This window comes from Parasteatoda tepidariorum, chromosome 5, assembly GCF_043381705.1.
Source record: "Parasteatoda tepidariorum isolate YZ-2023 chromosome 5, CAS_Ptep_4.0, whole genome shotgun sequence".
NCBI lineage: Eukaryota > Metazoa > Arthropoda > Arachnida > Araneae > Theridiidae > Parasteatoda > Parasteatoda tepidariorum.
In genome coordinates, this window is record NC_092208.1 from 91,699,797 (window position 1) to 91,722,627 (window position 22,831).

A 22,831-nucleotide genomic window follows, 5' to 3' on the forward strand; every position below is an offset into this window, starting at 1 on the left:
TTATTTTTCATAGTTTACTTTTTCAATTACCCAAAACGGTCTTTATTTTATTTGATATTGATTCGTAATTATTTTTTTTGTTTTATTTTATTTATATTCAATGCATATAATATGTGTGTGATTGGATATTTCAGATGTATTTCTATGTGATTAAAAATGTCGAAAGTTTTATGTCTAATTTGAAGAACGTGCTTTTGCGTCCACTGTGCAATATTAAATTACCCGTAAAAAACTACTAGCTACCTAATTTGGTTACTTTAGAGTTTTGAAGAAAAAAATTCATTGAAGTTCGAATGCATTAGTCTATGTTCGAATGTCTTCGAACAATCGATATGTGAATTATGGGGATTCGGAGAATCAAATGCTATTTCTTTTAATCTAATAAAGCAGCTAAAAAAATAAATTAGCAAAAATTTAAATCTAATAATTTAAAATAAAATCCAAGTTGGTGAAAAAAAAGGCGGATTTGTGAAATAATAATAAATTTTTTTTTAAAAATCACTCAATGTTTGTTGCATCAATCATTTACTAGCTACTGTTCGAGAGTGTTTTACTGTATAATTTTACGTAGGAGATGACAAACGGATTGTTACGATAAATTTTAATGATTCTAAACAGATAGCACGTCCTCAAAATAATATTACGCTTCATTTTCCCTTGGAAAAACGGTTGTTGAAGTTCTGAAAATAGGATGATTTTTTCATTATTCATCTCCTTTACTTTTACATACTACATGAAAGTTACGGAAGAAAAACGGAAGAAAAATTAACAGGTAAGTTTATTTTAACTAGTTTATATACTCCGATTATTATTATTATTATTTTTTCTGTGTGTGTTGAGATATTGCATAGTTTTTTGTTTCCTCTCCCCCTATCTTTCTGTGGTCACTACAGTATTTCTTTAAGAACTGGAACTTTAGTTTGATATTACACAGATAAACAAGCTATAGATATCTGGTATGGTGTTTTTTTTTATCTTATCTTCTTTATATGAGCTGATTTCAAATCTTAAAACCATTTAGTTCTATGACCTCAGATTTTTAAGATATCAACAAGTATTAATTTTCAAGGAATAAAGTTTAATTTTTATAGAATACCGTTTAATGTTTACAAAATTTAATGGAATATTGTTTAAANCATAGTGAATCATTTAAAAATCATTATATATATATGCGTGCGTGCGTGCGTGTGTGTGTGTGCCTGTGTGTGTGAGAGAGAGAGATTTAATCTGACTGTTTTCTAAGCTAATGATCTTATGTTCATGAGTACTCAATGTAATAGCTCAAGTGAAAGATTTAAGAAGTATATCTAAAAACAGATGGGTGATAGAGACAAATTGCATAATTTGTCTCTATCTAAAAAAAAGATGGGTGAAAGAGACAATTGCACATTTATTTTAATTGACTTAAAAAATGTATTGCACACTAAGATATCCGAAACTTTTTAAAATTTATGTGTCAGTGTTATTCCTAATTATTTTATGAATCCAAATCGCTTGTTTCTTGTGCTCATAGTTAGTAAATTATATTTCCGTCTCAAACTGCGATTTTTTTTTTATCAAGAGTATATATATAGTTACATAATAATTTAAAATGCTGATAATCTGAAAATAAATAAGTAAATAAAAAAAAATGTAAAAAGAAATAATAATAGTTGTATTTAATGCCCTGGATAGATAAAGGAGCGACATGCCGCCATCTTGGTTACCGCAACTTTTTTCAATGTAGAAATGCTGAGTTTCTATTCTTAAACGCGATTTTTCATGGCTGAAATTTTCATGTTCTTAAAGATAACTTAAATATTTACTATTTTCTCTTTTTCTTTTTTTATTTGAAATTAGATATTTTGCTTTTATTCCATTCAAGGAAAATAATATCTTTTCTAGAACATAATAAGGTAAAGCTTTCTCATTTCGTCGCTTTCTCATTTGCGATAACTTTTTTTTCTAAACTCATTTAAATTTCTTGTAGTCGAATTTTTATGAGGTTCAAAGGGTTAAATATAGTTAGATGTAATTAAAATAATATCAGTTTCTTAAACAATCAATAAAACAGTCAATAATTAGTAAATAGGAGCTTTGTTACATTTAACAGCAAAATAGATGAGTTGAGAATTCTTATTCAAATTCAGACTATTAAATATAAAAAATTTATTTTGCACTGTTGCAAAATTTTACTATAATGTATGAAATATTTAAAAAATATAAAATAAAGGAACTAAGACTTCAAATAGGAATTATATCATCTTATTAAAACGTACACTTTTTAAATTTATTCATTTGGAAGATATTTAATATTTTGTACTAGTTTACTTTCAATCCCGGCAACAAAACACTCAAATATTTAAATGCTATTAAAATTTATTTTTAAAGTTTTCCAATTTAAAAATTATTTAAGTTGAAAACAATATTGGTAGTCTTTTTTCATTTCTTTCAGGTGAATATATCTAATGCAATTGAGTTTGTTAAACCTCTAATTGAAAAAAAAAAGCGAAACATATTTAACAAATTTTTTTGGCCGCCTGGATAGCGTAAATGTTCCACTGTGCGTCGACGAGGATCATTTCTAGGTAAATACAAGTAAATTTAACTTGAAAGTCATCCACAAAAACGACTTTCTCTCGATGTGAGTTGGGTTCTAAATTGCAATAAATCAGTAGTTCTTTGGGATCCAAATTACAATATTTAAAATAAGTTTTCTTACCTCAAATTTTCTTACTCAAATTAAAAAAACTGTATTTATCAACTTTTATGAAATGGACATAAAATACCCAAAATTCTTTACTAAACACTTTAAACCATTAAAAATTTTAGCAATTTTTTGAAACTTTAAACTCAGTCTATAACGTTTAATACTTGCTACGATGAAAAAAGAAAAATAATTTCATTCAATCATTGAAACGAACTGATTCATCGATTATTAAGCTCATTTGTGTCCTGGTGCAGATTAAAAATTACAAGAATACGGAACAAGTTTTATTGTAATAATTCTACTGTGTTCATAAAATGATTATCTATTATCAAAATACAAATTTCAATATTTCACTTATGTTGGTCAGTAAAAAATCAGAACAATTTATTATAGTTCTTTATTCAATCAAAGGAGAATAATATTTGCTGTGGTGGAAAAAGAAGAAGAAGTAAAAAAAACGATTTAGAATTTCATTTGTCTTTCGATTAGGGTTCCCCAAATTACAAAAATACAGAATGAGATTGTATTGATAGACTGTTTATCGATGAATAAGAAATTAATAAAATGAAATACTCTTAAGTACTTTACATAGTGAACCATTTAAAAATCATTGCAATTTATTAAACTTCTTAATAACTAAAGAGAAAAATTTTTGTTATCTGGTGAAAATAGAACCACGATAGTTTGAAATAATTACTTTCATTAAAGTAATGAAAATAATTGATTAGATTTGATAAAAAAATCTTTAAGACACACAATTCTGCCTTTAAGAGATCGAATAGTTTACAGGAATAAATCGAAGTTTTACATTTAGAAGAATCATTATACTAAATGAATCATTTTAGTTTATCAAAAAAGTAAGTTAATAGCCGAGAAGAAACCTAAAATGATTTACAAGCTAAGTATAATTTGAAAATCCTTTTTCGACTTACTCCAAACCTTTATTTTGTTAACTATTTTTAGTTTCTTAATATTTTTTTTACCATTATTAACAACCTGAAGCAAATCAACAAAAATTAATAAATAAATAATTGTTATAGTTTTCCCTATTCATGTTATTGTCGAACAGATATTGATATTTCTTCAAATTCTTAGAAATTGAAAATATTGTAATGGTGTACCTACAAGTGACGTAGTGTGGATTTCTCGATCTTGATTCGTTGCTGAAACATGCCATTTGTTTATGTTAACAACTGTTCTTTCCATTCTATTTCGAATTAAGCCAAGCCGTCAAACATCAATTTTCTTAAATGAATTTTCTTAAATTCTTTCTATATTCTTACACAAAGATTTCAATTCTATCACTATATATTTCTTATTTAGCACAAAAACAGACAGGAATCCATTTAGAACATAAACATACTAATTATGGATCAAAGTTGCCAGGTACACATAGCAAAACTATATCACAATTACAATAAAATGCATAAACAAATAATAATTCTAAGTTAAGCAGAAGGCGTGGAAGAGAAGTAATTATATTTCAATTAATTCGATGTGGGATACGACACTGTATTTAATTAACTTCACGCAAATTAACATCCCAGCTTATGTGGAAAAAACTTGGCTGAAATTTAACATGTCATTTTGCTTAAGAGCGATCAGCTGGCTCTGACGTCATAGGTCACATGTGTGGGTATGCATGGTCTTCTTCTTGAAATGCAAGTTAGCACCCATTTCTAAACGATTTAATTCAAATAGAGCATTTTCAATGTTTAATTGGGGTTAGAATTTATGACGGAAACTGACTTTAAAATAATGAAGTATATATCTAAATTTATATTTATTGCATTCAATTTAAGTCTAATATGTCTTTCTTTAAAAAAGAGTAAAAACAATTTTAGGAAAGGTATAACATATTTTTTTCAAACTGTTTTGATGGTGTGTTTTGCTTTAACGACTTTAGTTTCATGGAAATTTGACGGAGAAATAAACAGCATTACAATAGGAAATTTTCTTTTGGCAGTAGTGATAGTGCTTTTTAGAATTATTCTATTATTGAAACAAAGTGTAATGAAGCGAATTTTGTGTTACAACTTGCCGTGTCAGAGAGACAAATCTACGAAGAAATGGTTCATTTGCTCGTGGATTACAGCGATAATAATATTGCACGTGATATTTGCTTTTTATTCTGTACAAGCATTAAAAAACGGAAACCACAAAGGACTGTATAATATTAATAACATGGATTTAATATTTAAATCATTGTTCATAGTAATATATATTTTCTTTAACACGATATGTTTTATATTACCAATCAGTACATTCTCAATATTTTATGTAATTGTTTGCTACATATTTATTCTGAGACTAGAAAACATTGCAGACAGACTATCATCAGGTGGTCCAGTTGATTATGATAAATTAATTCAAAAGTTAGATGAAATTAAAACTGCGGTCTACATTGTTGATGACAAAATTTCGGTATTGGTGTTCATGGTGTTCGTTTTTGTGTCGGCTGCAACATATTTTTCTACTTCCACAATCTTACACCCTGTTCTATTTAGTAACATCGAAATGCGTCTTGCTCTATGGTCTTTATTTGTTAACAACTTTTTATTAGTTATAACCGTGACTGTTTCTGCTTCTCTGATGTCAGAGGTTTCTTCAAAAATAAGATTCAAAGCAAATAACCAGCCTGACAAAGCGGAGTTAAGGAGAAAGTTTTTGTCTGCTCTTAAAAGTGAAGTCAATTTCACCGTCTGGAAAATTATACCTATTAAAAGAAATTTCATTATAGGGTACATCGGAGCCATGTTTACCTACATTGTTTTATTTGACAACATGAAACCACAGTGACAAACCGCATAAAAAACCTATTAATACTGTTACCCAACTTAGTATTTTGATTTTTTTTCTTTTTAGTTTTACAAACAGCCCGTTTCTCCTTTCCTAAAGAAACACAAAATATGTATCCGTAAAAGCTCACAATCATATTAACTAGCTAATCTTAAGATGGACTAGGATGATAATTTAAAGTACGGGATCAAAAACTTTCTCAATTTATCATACAAGAAAACATTCCCAAACTGAACTCTCAAAATTTTCTGAAAATTTCACAGGTATTAAAAAAACTGAGAGATAATCCATAGTCTGAAAATTAGCTGCTAAATTTCAAAGGCAAAGCTATAAAAAAAATTATAAAAATTGTCACTTAACGCCCATTGCCAATTTGCGAAACCAGGTCATCCGAGTTTTTATTGCGCGATTTTAAATTTATTGAAGAGTGATTTTGCATTCGAAATCATTTGATATCCTATTTAAACATATATTTTCCGTTTAATAGTGCATTTTCTATTATTTTTTACAAGAAGTTTCATGAAATAAAAAAAAGGCTTTAATTTTCTGTTATTTTGTTTGATAATGAAAATCACTTTTATATTTGAGTTTAATCGAGGATTCCTTTTCTCTATATTGAAAAGCCTTGTTGGTAGTATTGTTAATTTTTTTAAATCGATTTTTTTAAGAGAAAAATCTTTTTATAAGTTTAGTGACCTTAAAATAATGTCACAACAGATAAATACTTTTAACGAGGTGTGGACGTTGGGCAACGAGTTTCCTATTCAAGAACTACCTGATTTTTCAGATGCCTGAATAATTAAAAAAAAAAATAATAATGAACATTTTGATGAAACTTGAATGTATTTAAGTGAACTTATGCACCGGGGCCAAGAGAAAAAGGCGCATAAATGAAAAACTTCAATATTCTAAAACGCAACGTAAATTGCAGTGAGAATATGAATAAATATGTTGCTAAAGATTGAATGTTGATATTTATACTGTTTTGGTATTTAGTAATATAATTATACAAAGAAAAAATTTAACATACCTTAAGACAATTTATTTCCTTACAAAATAATCTTAATACATTTTTGCATTTGTTTTTCCCGACTTATTTCAAAAACAGTTTCCTCCAGTTCAAATAAATGGGATAAGGGGGAGTTTCAGAAGCAAAATTAAATTGTAAATAGTCACAAATAGTGTCTAAAGTTTCCAATACTGTTGTGTGATTTGGAGGAACTTTATCATCCTCGTCAGTATCATCCACAAGTTTTAGTTAGATATAAATGAACACTTCTTCACAAAAATTTGAGTTTTATGGGAGGGGGTGAAACATCACATGATAAATTTCTAAGAAAAGTACTTGACGTCATAATATGGTGCACAATAAGTTGTTCGATTATTAATCTCACTAAACAGATTGCCTCCTTTTATTTAGTTATGATGCCCATCTGACTGCAAGTAAGTGATCGCGGTCTCTTTCATCTTTCGTATTCCAGGTGTCTTTTTTTTCTCTAGAAAGCAGCATGGGAGTAAAACTAATCTCTGCACAAGAGGAATGGTCATTTTCTAGAAGATGAATGGGCTTTCATTGTTGTTGTTGTAACAGATAAGACACCCTATTCAAAATTCTAGAAAGAATGTCTTTCCAGAAACAGCAAAAATGAAAAGGTCACAGGGGGAAGCAAATTCAATAGGATCTAACAACATATATTTCTTTTCATCTGTAACAAGGATTGCTTATTTGCTTCATTTTTAATTTTAATTTTTTTTAAATAAGAAAAAATATTTAAAAGATTAAAAAATTAAAATATTAGCCTAAAATCTCGGCGCATAATTGAAAAAATGACTTTTAGAGCGACTCATAAACGAAGGATGTTTATCATTATTTTCCTATCTAATGTACTGGGACCTATAAAAATCGTCGTATAAATGAAAAAGGTGCATAAAAGAGGAGGTGCATAAGTGAGAGCTCTCTGTATTTGCGAAAAATTTAGCGATGAACTAGGGTCATCGCTATGAAAATGAGTTTTATGGTTTTAATTTCGACAAAACAGAGACGACTGATAAAACTTTTGTAGATTGGGAGGCTGATATTGAAGTATGTTAAGATTTTCCATTTGAAACAAATCGTTTGTTGATGATGTGTGCACTTAAAAAGAAAAAAAGATTCGTGATTTGAAGGTAGTCAGATGTTTAATAATTGGGATACCTGCAAGTGACGTGGGAATTTCGATCCTGTTTGGGGCTGTTGAAACATTTGCTGACTGCTTTTTTCCATCCTGTTTCGAGTAAGCCAAGTCCATCAATTCTCTTGAGTGACACATACTACATTCTTACACGAAGATTTCAATTATTTCACAATATATTTCTTACTTAACAATAACAGGCATGTTGAACATAAACAAACTAATTACGCATCGAAGTTGCCAGGGACGCAAATTGTGGAGAACTTATGTGGAGAAACTGAACTTAAACATGCCATTTCGCTCAGAAATGATCAGCTGGTGCTGACGTCGTAAGTCACGTGTGTGGTTATCTGTGATCGTCTTCTTCTGGAGTACCCAATTGTCATTTAAAAAGGAATCTCATTAAGAGAGAACACTTCCTGACAGAATGAAAGTGTTTCATCCATGATACGACCCATTCGTACGCCAGAATACCTGCAATCAGCTAAGATGGAAAGTTGCTGTCACCTTTATTTTTTTGTGGAACATAAGAGAGAAATTGGAACCCGAGTTTGGCAAAATGTGTTTCCATTCGACATTAATGCCTTTATTTCAAACTCTAAGAAAACGGGATCAAAGGATTTATGCGAATATTTAAGGTATTTTATGAAATTATATTTTTATTGACACCTTTTAAAAACAAATATTTGATGGCAACCAACGGGTAAAAAATGCTCACAACTCATCTAGTTTCCGTTCGGGGAAAGTTTCTGATTTAGTTACAACCAAACAACTGATATTTTCCAATATTTAAAAAAGGCAATCCACAATCAGTTTTATTCACCATACTGAATAAACATGAGGAAATACATACTAAGTATTTTAAAAATAAGAGTAATTTCATTTAATGTATAATGTAAAATCAAGAGCATTTGCTCGATGTAGCTGATGTAAAATATGCTTTTTCTCATGAGCTTCATACTTGCGATACTTTTAAAAATGTAATCCTTTGCCGTCAATCTATTATATTACCTTTTATATAATTACTGGGATGTCTTTTTTATTTTCCGAGAAGATTGGTTTTTCATTTGTGAATGCAGCTTAAAAGTGTTGAAACTAAAGTTATCGAAATAAGATAATATAATTTCACGAATCGAAGTAAGATATTTACCTAGTAAAAATAATGATTCATTTAAACAATGTCAATTTATTTGTTAGAAGTAATAACTAACAAGTGAATAATCTTTGCTGACAAAGTATGGTTGAAATTAAATTTAGAACAATTTGTATTAATATTGTACCTTTATAATGATGACTCTTTGCAGATCGTAGAAAATGTGGCTAGTAGATATTTTGAGTGCTGGTTTCGGCATAGGTTCATGGATTGCCATGACTGGTTTGTGGGTAGAGCTTCCACTCTTGGTGCAGAGATTGCCAGAAGGATGGGCATTGGCGTCTCAGCTCTCTTTATTTCTTCAAGTGAGTATATGGAGAAAAAAAAATTTAGAACTTCGATGCGCAAAAATTTAGCATTTTAGCCCTTCACTGGTCGTATCGCGTTAATCGGCAAACAACACAAAAACAACAGCAACAAAAAGTACTGTGTATGAAAATCGCAAAAAAAACAATGAACTATAATAATAAAAGGAAGAGTTTTTCTGTCTGTCTGCATCTCTCATAACTCCAGAACCGCTTGCACTAGCGTTCTGAAATGTGGGCAGTGGTTGAAAGAGAGGAGCAATTTTAGCCCCCGATCCTAACAAGTATTAAAAAATTTCAGCTCAAACGTTCTTGAGAGACCTTTGAAAAATGGAGTTTTCCCATTGGCTTAGAACTCTTGCCATTGATATTAATTAAACTGTAGATTCTTCTCTTTTTTTTCCCCTTCAAATATTATTATGATAACATCAGTGATATTTTTCTAGTTAATAGCTCTCATTCGAATTCTTTTGCGCGTTCTTTAATGTATAGTTTTTTTATTCGTCAAGTCAGATAAATTCAAGGATTAATGTAAACGTGGTGACATAAGAGGACAAAGTGCGAAAATATCATTTATCTATATTAATAAAATGAAGAGTTTGTCTCTCCTATAACTCAAGAACCGTTTGGTCTATCATCCTGAAATTTAGACAGCAGCTGCAAGGGGACTCTCTTCTTAAATGAATTAATAATGTTTCTCGATTAATTTTGATTACAACATAACTTATTGTTTTATTTTAACTAGTACTTTCTAACAAAATTAATTGTCATGTCGTCAAAAATGGCACATTTTTTTTTACATTAGTCCTAAACGAATTAGTATCGTTTCTCCATTAACTTTGCTTTTTTTTACTTGGCTTATTTTTTTTATTTCAGTTAGTACCCATTATTAAAATTAATCACGCATCATTTTTGTTAATAATAGGATGGCTATTTTTTACGTTTCCCCTGAAGGAATTATTACTAATTCTCCTTTAATTTAACCTCTTAGTACATAACTTTTTTTTTCAATTCAGTTACCGATGATTTTAGATCACTTAGTTTTATCGAAACACGTTTTAAAAGCGTAACTATAAACCAAATATACACATAGTTTCAGTTAAATTTAGAAACACAAAATTTAGTGACACAGTCCACCTATGCTTCCACTTTTACGTTGATCGTTCAATTAATTTGACAAAACGAATAAAAAATAATTTAATACTAAGAATGTGCAATAAAATTCTTTCTTCAATGAAAGTTAAAAGCTAGAAAACAACTGATGTTATCTTTAAAATATTTGATTAAAAAAACGGAATTGTCTGAAATTTAGTATTTATCAATGGTAAGTTCTAAACCAATAAAACAATTCAATACGTATTTCGCTAATCTTGCTCGAACGGTTCATAGTAGGCTATTCTTGTCATCCAATGTCGACAGTGACTTTTTCTGTGCTTTGCAAAGTTTCCTCACTTTCAGTCTGATAGTTTAAGAGTTTAACAAGGACAGACTGACAGATCTTGATAGACTCTTAAACTACATCGAATTTAATAAGCATAGATTTTAAATTATGTAGCATCTTGTAAAATAGAGTTGGCTGCCCTCAAAAATAGACATTAAATATTCAAAACATTGAATACTTTTTTTTTTCAAAAAAGGAGCAAATCCTACAAGATTTTATCACGTTTTAATTTTTTTCTTAAAGTTTTGTATACTTTTAAAAATTTAAATGATGCTGCAGTGGAGCAACTTTCCAAATCATTAAAAAATCTAGTTCACGAACACTTTTATTCTTTAAAAACGTTAGATTACCCTTAAATTAAAATTATATATAATTTTAGGCTGGACAAACTATACTTCGAACAAAACAAACTAAACTTTTGAAGCTTATTAAACTCAAAACAAACTTATAAAACTCGAGCCAAAACTTAACTGTTACGAGCTCACAGCAGTTTTAAAAATAGCATATAAATCACTAAATAGCTTTATTTCCATGAGAAGATAGACTTCAAAAATAAATAAAGATTTAATATAAGTGGAGAAAACTATACTCCATTACAAGTTTAAAAAATGACCATTTCATATATATAGGATTTAAGTAATCATCTGCGACCGCATATAATTCCGTTTTTATTTCGTTAGCAAAATATACAAACATGCTTTCGAAACAGCATGAAAGTTAAACTCGCCCAGCAGAAATTTAATTCGAACTATCTTTTACGATTTACGTCATAGAATTATTTAAAAAAAAGGTTTTAGTTTCATAGTCTAACTTGTATTTTAGACTTGGCGACATATTTCGATAAATGAGGAGAACATCCGCTCTTGAAAATGAATAAACTATATGACGTAGCAAGAGCGCTGGATTTGATTGGACTACTAAACATGGAGTGTCTTATACTGACATGTTCTAACCAAATCAAATGAGAGATATAAAATATTTAACTTTTGTTTAGCTGTGGAAGAAAATCGTCTGCAAAGAACAATATTTGTTATTCCTTTACGGTGGGAACTTTGCATCCATTCGACGTGCACTTAGATGCAAACAAGTTCTCTCCCTGGGGATAATGGTTTATTCTAAACTTGCAACAGAGTATTTTAAATGAAGAAACGTTTCGTCATGCTTGCAAAATTTATAAACTATAAAAATAAAAAAAATTGTGTTATTCTGATTAATATCTTATATCGAAAGAGTTAGTCTAGGTAGCTAATATAGGTCCTATACTCTACGGATTGCTTCATCATTGCTGGCCAAGATGCACGACGGAGCGAGCGGCGACGCATTTTCAGCTGGCTGTTGGAACTTTGTCCACTTTCCTCTTGATCTTCATGTGGCACTGGACTTTCTTTGGACGAAGTATACCGTTTTTCATTCTCTCTTTTGGCCTATCTCTCGTTGACTGCACCTCCTCTGTTGTTTTCCTTCCTTTCATGGCAAATTTCAGGTAATTTCATCTTTTTTTTTTTATTCCTCATCACCACTAATGAAGATTTATTTTGTTTCTTTTTTCCTTTTTAATTCGTGTGTCATTATGTCAGATGTACCCTGTTAACATTACACCGAGTAGTAAAACTCAGGAGCCTAGTAAAACTTGAGATAAGCTTATAAGGAACCTACAAGAGCATGAATTGGGAGACCAAGATTGGGATACCTATGAATTTTGCCCCAATGGTTAACGAAATGAATGAACGATGTGCCTCTGTATTTGAAAATAGATTAACAATGGCAATGCAATGTCGAAAGTTGCGAGAAAAGTGCGACACGTAGCTCCAGAGAGTCTAACTTTCATTTGTAACTTTCATTTATAACTCTTTTTTATCATTAGATTTGTTTATATTTTGCCAATTTCTTTATAGTGAGCCGTGGTAGCTCAGGGGATAGAGCTTTCGCCATCCAATGAGGCGAACCGATTTCGACTCACTGACCACAATGTTGATGTAAAATATAATCAGTGGTAGACGGATCATGGGTTAGAATCCCCTTGCCGCCAGGTTAATCATGGGAGGTTTTCCTCTCCATGTAACTCAAATACGGGTGAGTTCCATTAAAAAGTCGAGTCTTCTGGATAAGGCTCAAAATCATAAGGCTACGGGAGTTGAATATGAGCAGTCGTGAACCCAAAATTGGGTCGTCTGTTCGACGACGGTTATAAAATAAAATATAAAATTTCATTATAGTCAATTACTGTGCGAAAATAAAGTCGGAAGTTCCCAAAAGGAATTTGGCACAGTTTTGGCGTAAATGATTTACGGGATAACGCAGAAGTACCCGATAATTGTAGGGTGTTAATATTTTATTTTTATTTCGTTACAGGTCCCGTTACTTAACGCCCTATCTAGTGGGTGAGGGGGTGAGTGGCCTCTTACCCAGTCTCGTGGCCATGGCTCAAGGTATTGCGAATCCAGAGTGTGTTAATGAGACTCACACAGTTCTCGTTGAGGGAGTCAACATCACCGAAGTCATTCTGATACCACTCATCAAAGAGCCCAGATTCGAACCTGAATGGTTCTTCGCCATCCTGTTGGTCATGGTCCTACTCAGTTGGATTGCTTTTATTGTTTTGGATAGGAGCCCCAGCTGCAAGAAAGAAAAAGTTTGTTCCATTATGTTTTCAATTTATTAGATCGTCAAATAAGAAATTTGTACGAAAAAAAAAGACACAGTAGATTGAAATCTTACAGATATAAGGAATTATTTCTTTAATCAAAGCATGCATCCATATTTTCATTTTCACCGTGTAAGCGGCAACCTTGTTCATGCAAGTGGAAGAAAATCCTGGAGTCAATTAATTTCTAAAAGACCAGTTTTATAGTATTTTTGGAATTAAATTGGTTTTTAATTTAATAGTTGGCCAAATTTAGAAAGAAGTGGTAGTTAGTGTCTAATGAGTGTAAAGGATGATGAAGAATTTCCAATTCTTGTACTTTCGCTCTAGTCATTTGCGCATATTGTGGTTTGGCAAAGACGGGAGATAATTTGTTGACCAACCTAAGTTAGGGAGATGATCTGTTGGCCAGTCTTTGCATCCTTTCGTCCAGCTAGTTGCAGTATGTTTCTTTTGTGACCTTTGAGTCGTGTTTTGGTGATTGAGTCGTGTTTGCATCCTTGAAAGCCTCGAAACACTAAAACCAAGTCTATAAATATGTATAATATAATTGACTGCGACCACGCAGTCAATATTCTTGTTAGAATATTCTTGTCTTGTTGCCAATATTCTTGCAGTTCTTGCTAAAACTCACGCTTAATAATAATACTTTTATGCGAATACCATTAGTACTAGTGTGCGAATAGTACTAATGCAAATTTCCGATAATATTACTTCGATAAGATGCACTTTTCAATAAACTCAATTTTTAGAAAAAACATATTTTAATTTTTAGTGCTTACAACGAATTTTTCAAGCAGGTAAGATCTGTAAATTTTCATTAAAAGGAAGAAAAAAAAGCTAAAATATTTAGCCAATTTTAAATTATAAGCTGTTAAAGTTGACACATCCAACCTATAAATTTCATCTTTGATGACCTAATACTATTACTATTGTACTATTTATTATAATAGCAATCTATTAAGATTTTTTTTGAGGTACATAAACGAGAAAAGTTATACCCGGTGTCGTTACCTGAAGTAGTGGTTTCCATTTTCTTTCCGGCAATAGAATCTCAGATAATTAACCTGCTTTCAGCTGAACCCCAACTTTATAATGAAGTATATAAAGGCAATTCTGAACGAATTTACCAATAAAAGCTTTATTTAGAAAATACTTCATATGAAAAAATTCCATTCCCTTTATTATTTTAGATGATCTTCAATTAGGGAAGCCGTGATAGTCTCAGGGGATAGAACTTTCGCCTTCTAATGAAGTGAACTGGGTTCGAATCCCAGCTATGGCTGGCTGATACGAATTCCACACCCGGCTTGCTCCGACCACAGTGTTGACGCAAAATATCCTCAGCAGTAGACGGATGAGGGGTTAGAGTCCCCTTGCCTTCAAGCTAACCGTGGGAGGTTTTCGTGAATTTTTTATCCATATAACGCAAAATGCGGGTTTGTCCTATCAAAAAGTCCTCCACGAAGGCAAAATTTCTCCCGATATTTGGTCCTGGAGTTACCTCGTCTTTTGGATTGGGTTCAAAATGACAAGACTACGGCTTTAAACATTGGTAGTCGTAAACCCAAAATCGGGTCGGCTGCTCATACGGTTATAAAAAAAAATTTCAATTAGGGTTTATCGTTCTAGAACTGTATCTAGTCTAATAATGAATTAGTTTTTGATGTATATATATATATAAGTTGAAAATGAATAAATAAAAGTCAACTTATATTTTTCTTAATGAAAATTAAAAAGAACTGCTATACATGTTTGTTAGAGAAGCAGGGCTTCCGCTACGGTAGCTTTTTTCGCAAAATGCGAAAAGACCCCTCAAAAATGCTAAAATTCAACAAAGCATTTTCGCATTTTTGCTAAAGGATTTTACTANTCATACGGTTATAAAAAAAAATTTCCATTAGGGTTTATCGTTCTAGAACTGTATCTAGTCTAATAATGAATTAGATTTTGATGTATATATATATAAGTTGAAAATGAATAAATAAAAGTCAACTTATATTTTTCTTAATAAAAATTAAAAAGAACTGCTATACATGTTTGTTAGAGAAGCATATGTCTTTAACGAATTTATTTTATTTTGGTTTGAAACGTAAGATGGGAAATACTAAAGCAATATATTAATAAATGCACGTTTTTCCCCCGATTTATTCAATATATTGCTATTAAAACGTAATATTTAAAAAAAATGCAATTTCTTTTTTATGGGCCTTTTATTTTAAAAACTTTATGCATAAATGTTAAATAATAGATTATTGATTGGGTCTAAGTGTAATTAAATTGTAAATAAAAGTCCTAATTCTTGGAACCACTTTAACAGAGCCCCTCCTTACCTAAATTGTATGCATAGTTCTTGAAAACATAATTTACAGACTAGTTAATGTTTTAAGCTTAACTAAGAGAAGAATAAGAATTTCAAAATAAATGTTTATGTGTTGTTATATAAAAGTTTACATAAATGTTAAATGTTTATATAATTTTAAAATGTATGTTTATATTTTCAAAAATTTATTTCAGTTGAAATACATAAAAAAAGAACGGAATTGCTATGAATTAGTAGAAGTATGTGAAGAAAAGAAATTGGAAGAAAAATTGAAGAAGCAAAATAAATCTCGAACTGTGTATTTCTATTTATTATTCCTCCAATTATGGGCATCCATCATTACATTTGGTGTTTTTCCAGCAATACAGGTAAAATTTTTTTTATCGAAATGTTATGCTTTAAAAAGGAAATAGTTGAAGAGCTTAGAATTCCACAGTGATTTAAATAAGTTATTTTCAAGTCCATCAGGATTTTTTTTTATCAAAGTACTTTTTTATTGCAAAGCAAATGTGATCAAGTTATATGATTCTCACTACGAATATCATTTTTTTAAAAAAAGAAATTTATTTTTGTCTGGTAATGAATTTAACGGGAGAGAAATTTTCCTTAAAACGTCGGTAAAAAAAGAGAAAAAATCGAAACCATACTGAATAACTTTTGATCTCATGATCGTATTTTCCGCACTGAGACTCAATCTTTATGATTTGAAGGGGTGACCTCAACTATGCTAATGAGTTAGTGCAGACGATAGTTACAGAAATCAGTCTCAAAAACGTACATTCTCTGAATAAGCCTGCTTTTTTACGACACATTATAATTCCAAAAGAGGGGATCGATCAAGGAAATGGGGGTCCTAATAGTTTGGTCAGGAAAGTGGTTCAAAGCCTTCATTTTACTTTCTGCGCATTTCGCCATATATCGAGAATTTTATAAGCGAATCAAAAAAGTTCTGCACACAATTGTAAAATTTGTTTATCCGTAGAAAACTCTGAGAAAAATGTAACTTTTAGTAAATATTTACTGTTATTTATTATTTTATTTAATAATAATCGAAAATAATGAACTGATAAACTATTCATTATGTATAACAATGGGAGAAATAATAAAATAAAAAAAATAACGGCTTTTAATTGTAAATTAAGGTATATCAAATCTGGCCGATATAAAGTTTCGGAAAGAGTCAGTCTAATACGAAGTCGTACTGTTCAAGTGGGTGTCAAGAAATTCTTATGGCATCGAAGCCCATTTTTTCAAAAGCCCTGATTTTAATATTAAGAGGGTTCCTGGGACACTGTAAAACGGCTCATCCAAGGATTGTGACTCGGAGGCTAATTCATACGGCAAAAATACACTTCAATAAAATCCTCAACATTATGAGCCGCTCACTATTGGCCATAAAAACGAAGTGTAACCTTATAACCGTGATGACTTCCTTTCAATGAAGGGAAACCGGATTTGAATCCCAGCGACGATACGAATTTCACATCCGGATTAAACTGACCACAGTTCTCACTTAAAATATCATCAGCGGTTGACGGATCGTGGGTTAGAGTCTCTTTTGCCATCAGTCAAACCGTTTGAGGTTTCCGTGGTTTTCCTCTCTATGGAACGCAAATGCGGACTAGTTCCATCAAAAAAGGAAATTTCTTCCAATACTTGATCCAGGAAATCCTTTATCTTCTGGATGGTTAAAAAATTAAAAAAAAAAATAGCACCCCAGAGCAACCCCTTATGTTCTTCAAGAACCCCCAACACTATTGCGATGTGTGGGGACAGTGCGATGTGTGGGGACTGGCATCGAAGAGTGGTGTATGAGTATGCCGGCCCAGACAAAGGTTCCTTTAAAGCCAATTTGGCAATTTCTATTACATAGAAAGAATGATAGCGAGATCGACCTTCTCTTCAGATGAATTCGACGAGATTCATTCTATGTGATGAATCTCGATTTATGACTGAACAGACCAAGCCCCCATTCTTGTTGTTGTAAAAGACTGCTGCTCCTCTACACCCCCTGATACAGATGCAGTTAAAGGAATATGCATGACTGGAGGTCAGACGTAGATCTCTTTCTCTCTCTCTGAGGGGGCAAAGGCCCTGTGTGATGCTATTACCGAGTATTATTATTTTATTTCATAACTGACGTTGAACAGCCGAGCCGATTCTGAGTTTACGACTATCAATGTATCAACCTTCGCAGCCTTGTAATTTTGAAATCAATTCAGAAGGCAAGAGAACACCTGAATTATCATTGGAACAAGCTAGCTTTTGTGGAGAACTTTTTGGATGGCACTAGCTCTCATTTGCGTAACACGAGGAGGAAAACCACGAAAGCCTTTCACGGATACACCGAAGGGAAGGGAATTCTAACCGATGCTCGGTCTACCACTGAAGGTATTTTACTTCAGCACCGTGGTCTGTACGAGCCGTGAGCAGAATTCATGTCTACCAGTCACCACTGGAATTCGAACCTCGTTCACTTTATTGGGAGGTGAAAACTCTATCCCCTGAGTCACCCCAGAATGCTATCAACCTACACTTCGTTTTATGAACGGTAGTGCGCGGTTACACAGAGACCACATTGTTCAGAATTTTATTAAAATTCATAATGAAAACAGAGTAATAAATAAAACATATTATCTTGTTTTATTTTTAATACATGATTTTAAACGGGTGTTTTCTAACCTTTTTCCATCTAGTTCATATCAAAATAACAACTTTAAGGCCATTTTTCTAAAAAAAAGAAAGTAAAAAAAAGAATATCGAATTTTAAGTCCTCATCATTATATTCTTCCCTTTTTTTTTAAACAAAAAAAAAACTCTAATATTTTAGTATATTTAAACACGGGGATTTTTAAAATTCAAAAGAAAATTTGATATTCGAAGAGCTGTGTGAATGAAGTTTATAAACGTGTCCCGCAGTGGACTGATCGTTAAGACATGGTTCCCAGCAGATCACCGAAGTCAACCATCACTGGCTGCGGTCAGTAAGCGAGAGGTTGTCCACTTTGATCAGCCTGCGTAGGGACCGAGGGTGTGCGGTATCGGTCCTCGTTAAACTGTTCTACCTTGAAGTGCTCGACTTCACGTGCAGGTCGTCGGGCTATCGAAGCGGGGGTGCCATCCCCTCTGCAGAGGATCAAAATTGTGATGGCATGTCTTCGGATCATCCTCAGGGATGTTTCCCAGACCGTCGCCTATAGCCTATTGAGCAGCTCTTCCTGAGGGCAAAAATCAGTCCAGAGACAAAACCATTCGCCAGAATCAAGTGAATTTGGCCTAAAATTGGCCGTAAATACATGTGAAATAAAAATAAGTAAAAAGAATGTCACCCAAACGGAAAATAAATTCTATCAAAAAAGTTATTACCATACAAAGATATTTTTTCAGCCTTACAGTTGTCTTCCCTATGGAGAAACTCCGTTTCATCTGACGGTGACTCTGTGCGGCGTAGCCTATCCTGCCGCATGTCTCCTGGCCATGTTTCTGGAAGTGAGGAACATATCCTGGATATCCTGGATGTCTGTGGTGTTCACCATTATTTCTGCCTATGCCATGATTGCTGCCCTCCTCTCCCCTCTTCCACCTCTCCTACACTCAACACTGGGATCCTGCTTGATTGTAATTTCATTTTACTTTCCTTTTATTTTACTTTAGGAACTATTTCGGATTTATATTTTAAAAAAAGCCATTTAAGGTAGAAAAATTCTGCAAAATTATTGTATCTATGCATTTGCGGGCCGAGATAGTCTGGTTGGTAGGGCGTTGGGCCCATGTCCAAGAGGTCACGAGTTTGATCCCCGAAGACTCCCTGTGTAGTAAATGATGACAGGTACACGTTAAATCTGTTGTATCACAAAGTCCGCCATGTTCCCACAGCAAATCAAACCTCTGGGGGTACTGAATGGGAGATTGATTGTTCTCTGGTTCAGATCAAAATTACGATCTGTCTATGAATAAATTGATGCATGAATGGAATCGCCCTGTAAATGGGCTGTGACGTGTGTGTGGCTTATGTCGTATTCTTGGGCATAGATTCAAACAAAATTCAAACCATTCAAACAAGAAACACACCCTCTGCTTAAATTCACTTGGTTTCACCAAGTAAGCCTTCCCCAAGTCAGCTTTTTTCAGGTATTGGTATGTGGCATTAGAAACAACAACATAACTGCATACAACAACATAACTTGATACCAGGTTGAAGATTAAATATATCATAATGTTTAGCACTATAGCCTTAAGTGGGCCATGACTTTCTGTTGAAGATCTCCAGGACAATATGTTTTTTGACCTGGATTGCCAATCAGTTATCCCAATCACTCGAAAATCCACAAAATCGAGCTATCGTTGTTTTGCCATTCATCTATCTCGACTAGTGAAGGTCTTTCATACAAAATTTCGCTGTCAGTCTAACGATTAAACAAACACACATAGAACATTTTCCATTTTATTAAGGATAAGTTGATTAGATAAGATTTATTTAGATAGGGAAAAAAACCAACTTTATTGAACAGTTATCATACTCGAAAATAAACTTTACCTTTTCTACTTGATGTACACGTCTGATGGTTTCTAAACATACGCCGGAAATTAGCGAAAAGCAATCCATGAATTAAGTACATGCATATGAGTTTATCAATTATTGTTGTTAAGATTTAACCGAAACCTTTAAAGTGTGTATGATTCGGTATCAACTTGAAATAAAGTATTCATTTACGAAATTTTTCTTTAACACCGAATTTGGTTCTTACAGTGTGTAGTGGAAACAACTAACTTTCAAAACTCGAGAGAAGAACAATCGTGTAAAGATAATTTCATGTTAGAAATGTGGTCGGTGTGAAGCATTGATGATCAATTTAGCATCATACAGGTTTGAAGATCTCAACGCGTCATCATTAAAAATGTTATTTCATCCCAGCAGCTTTATTTAAACTACGGAAAACTTATTATGGTTATTGTATAAAATCCCACCGAACATTTTATGCTAACACGTACCTGCAAGAGACAATAAGGTATATCGATCCTGATGGGTTGTTGAAACTTGGTATTTGTTTACGTTAGTAACTGTTCTTTCCATTCTATTTCGAGCAAGCCAAGTCCGTCAATTCCCCTTCCTTCTCGCTCCCGTGAAATTTTCGGGCTGGAGTGTTCAGTAGTAATGCGCCAATAAGAATAAAACTGATTCATTTCTTTTGACTGGAAAAAAAATTTTTATTTCTCATTTTACACACCAGATAGCAGTACCAGGATATTTTTAAGGTAATTGTAAATAGTTAGTTTATTTTAAATTAGATACCAACACTAATCAAATGCGAGTATTTGGCAAAATAGACACTTTTATGACCGTTTTCTTGAAAAATAACCGATCGTTAAGGGGTTAAGAGACACATTCTATATTCTTACACACTCTTTCACAAAGTTTTCAATTCTTTCACCATATATTTTTTACTTAACACAAAAACAGGCATGAAGCCATGTAGAACATAAGCAAACTAATTATAGATCAAAGTTGCCAGGTACACAAAATAAAAACAGATCACGATTACAAAAAAATACATAAACAAATAATAAATCTAAGTCAAATAAAAGACGTAGATGTGAAAGAATTATATTTCAATAAATTCGACGTGTGATACGGCACTGTATTTAATTAACATTCTAACTTATGTGAAAATCTTATATGTGTAATCGCTGACGTCATAGGTCACGTGTGTGGTTATACGTGGTCTTCTTCTTCTTCTTAAAGTGAAAGTACCCAATTGAGCCAAACAACGCGAATTTTTGCCGACAGTGGGAAACTATATACCAAATACGTGGTTATTCTTTTATGGATCTTTTATTGAAATATATTTGCCGTTGTTGTTCAAAATATAATGAATTTAAAGTATCTTTATGTCTAGTTATTTTTCCAGAAAACTGCGCCATACATTTCTTTTAACAGTATATTCTAAAACAGTAGTCCCGCAGTGGACTGATCGTTAAGACACGGTTCCCAGCGGATCACCGCAGTCAAGCATCACTGGCTACGGTCAGCGTGCGGTTGAGTGACCACTTGGATCAGCCTGCGTAGGGACCGAGGGTGTGCGGTATGGGTCCTCGTTAAACTGTTCTACCCTAAAGTGCTCGACTTCGCGTGCTGGTCGTCGGGTTACCGAAGCGGGGGTGCCATCCTCTCTGCAGAAGATCAAAATTGTGATGGCATGTCTTCGGTTCATCCTCAGGGATGATTCCCAGACCGTCGCCAATAGCCCATTGTGCAGCTCTAGTGCGACGTAAATGAGCAAACAAACAAACAAAATAGGAATACCAACATTTTTAAGACAGAAAATAACTCTTTGTTTTAATTGGGTTCTTGGAACTAATCACGTGGTTGGTTGTGTCTAATCACATGGTAGCGTGTAACGTTAAAGCTTTTAGGCTTGGGTTTATTATCACGCTATATCAATCTCTGAGTCAGATTGGATAACTGCAAGCAAGCCTGACTGGCTGACCCACGCGGGACGTCGCTCGAAAGTATCGAATTCCCATTAAATATGCTCTGGTTACAATATGAAACGATTAGCTGTCCATTTGGATAAATTTGTGACAACTTTGATGGTCGGCGGGATTTTACACAAGCTAGTTATGAATGATATCTAGTTCAACTGAGCACCATTTTTTTAAAATTTATTTTATTGATTTCAGGTAGTGTGTTGGGTTGCTTTCATGTTTGCTTTCTCCTACATCAAAACAATGGTGACCATCATCTTAGGCGATGACTACGGCCACAGGGCGCTCTTCTGGTGTGGAGCTGTAACACAAGGTGGCGCTGTATTGGGAGCTTTTGTTATGTTTCTACTAGTTAACCTGTTCGATGTCTTTGAAGATAAAGGGATGTGTATTGTTTGATGGAAATATAAATAAATTAATATTAGCCTAGACTCCTTATTTCATTTTATCAATTAAAATTCGTATTTACCAATGAAAGTTTCATTAAACCGGAGACTATTTTTAATAAAATAGTGCCTAAAAAAGGCAAAACACGATGAAGAAATTCTTCAGAAAACAAGCAAAGAAATGTAACGCTCATCAAAATTTAGTTAAACACAGCATGAATTTTTTTATTTTATCGGGACGTAAATCTACGTTGCTTGTTTGCAAGTTTTGAGTATGTATAACAATGCAAAACGTGTGCCTCGAAAACTTTCAATTTCTGACTAAGTTTTCTTGATTTTCTATTCATAATGCCCTTATTTTTTAAAAAAAATAAATAATATAGATGTATTGTTATTCATACATAGTATAATCTATTGCTGTACAATTTTATTTA

At 32.5% G+C, this 22,831-nt stretch overlaps 1 protein-coding gene across 1 annotated transcript; it reads left to right on the forward strand.

Annotated features, from left to right (window-relative positions):
- Positions 1 to 760: 760 nt before the first annotated feature.
- Positions 761 to 22,438, forward strand: LOC107454234 (solute carrier family 52, riboflavin transporter, member 3-B-like; the record flags this gene model as incomplete). The annotated part of the gene is given in 7 exon segments (XM_043044739.2): positions 761 to 772; positions 8,964 to 9,117; positions 11,800 to 12,041; positions 12,911 to 13,190; positions 15,720 to 15,893; positions 18,913 to 19,143; positions 22,207 to 22,438. Coding segments are annotated over 6 exon segments (1,275 nt in total). The 3' UTR covers positions 22,411 to 22,438.
- Positions 22,439 to 22,831: the final 393 nt, after the last annotated feature.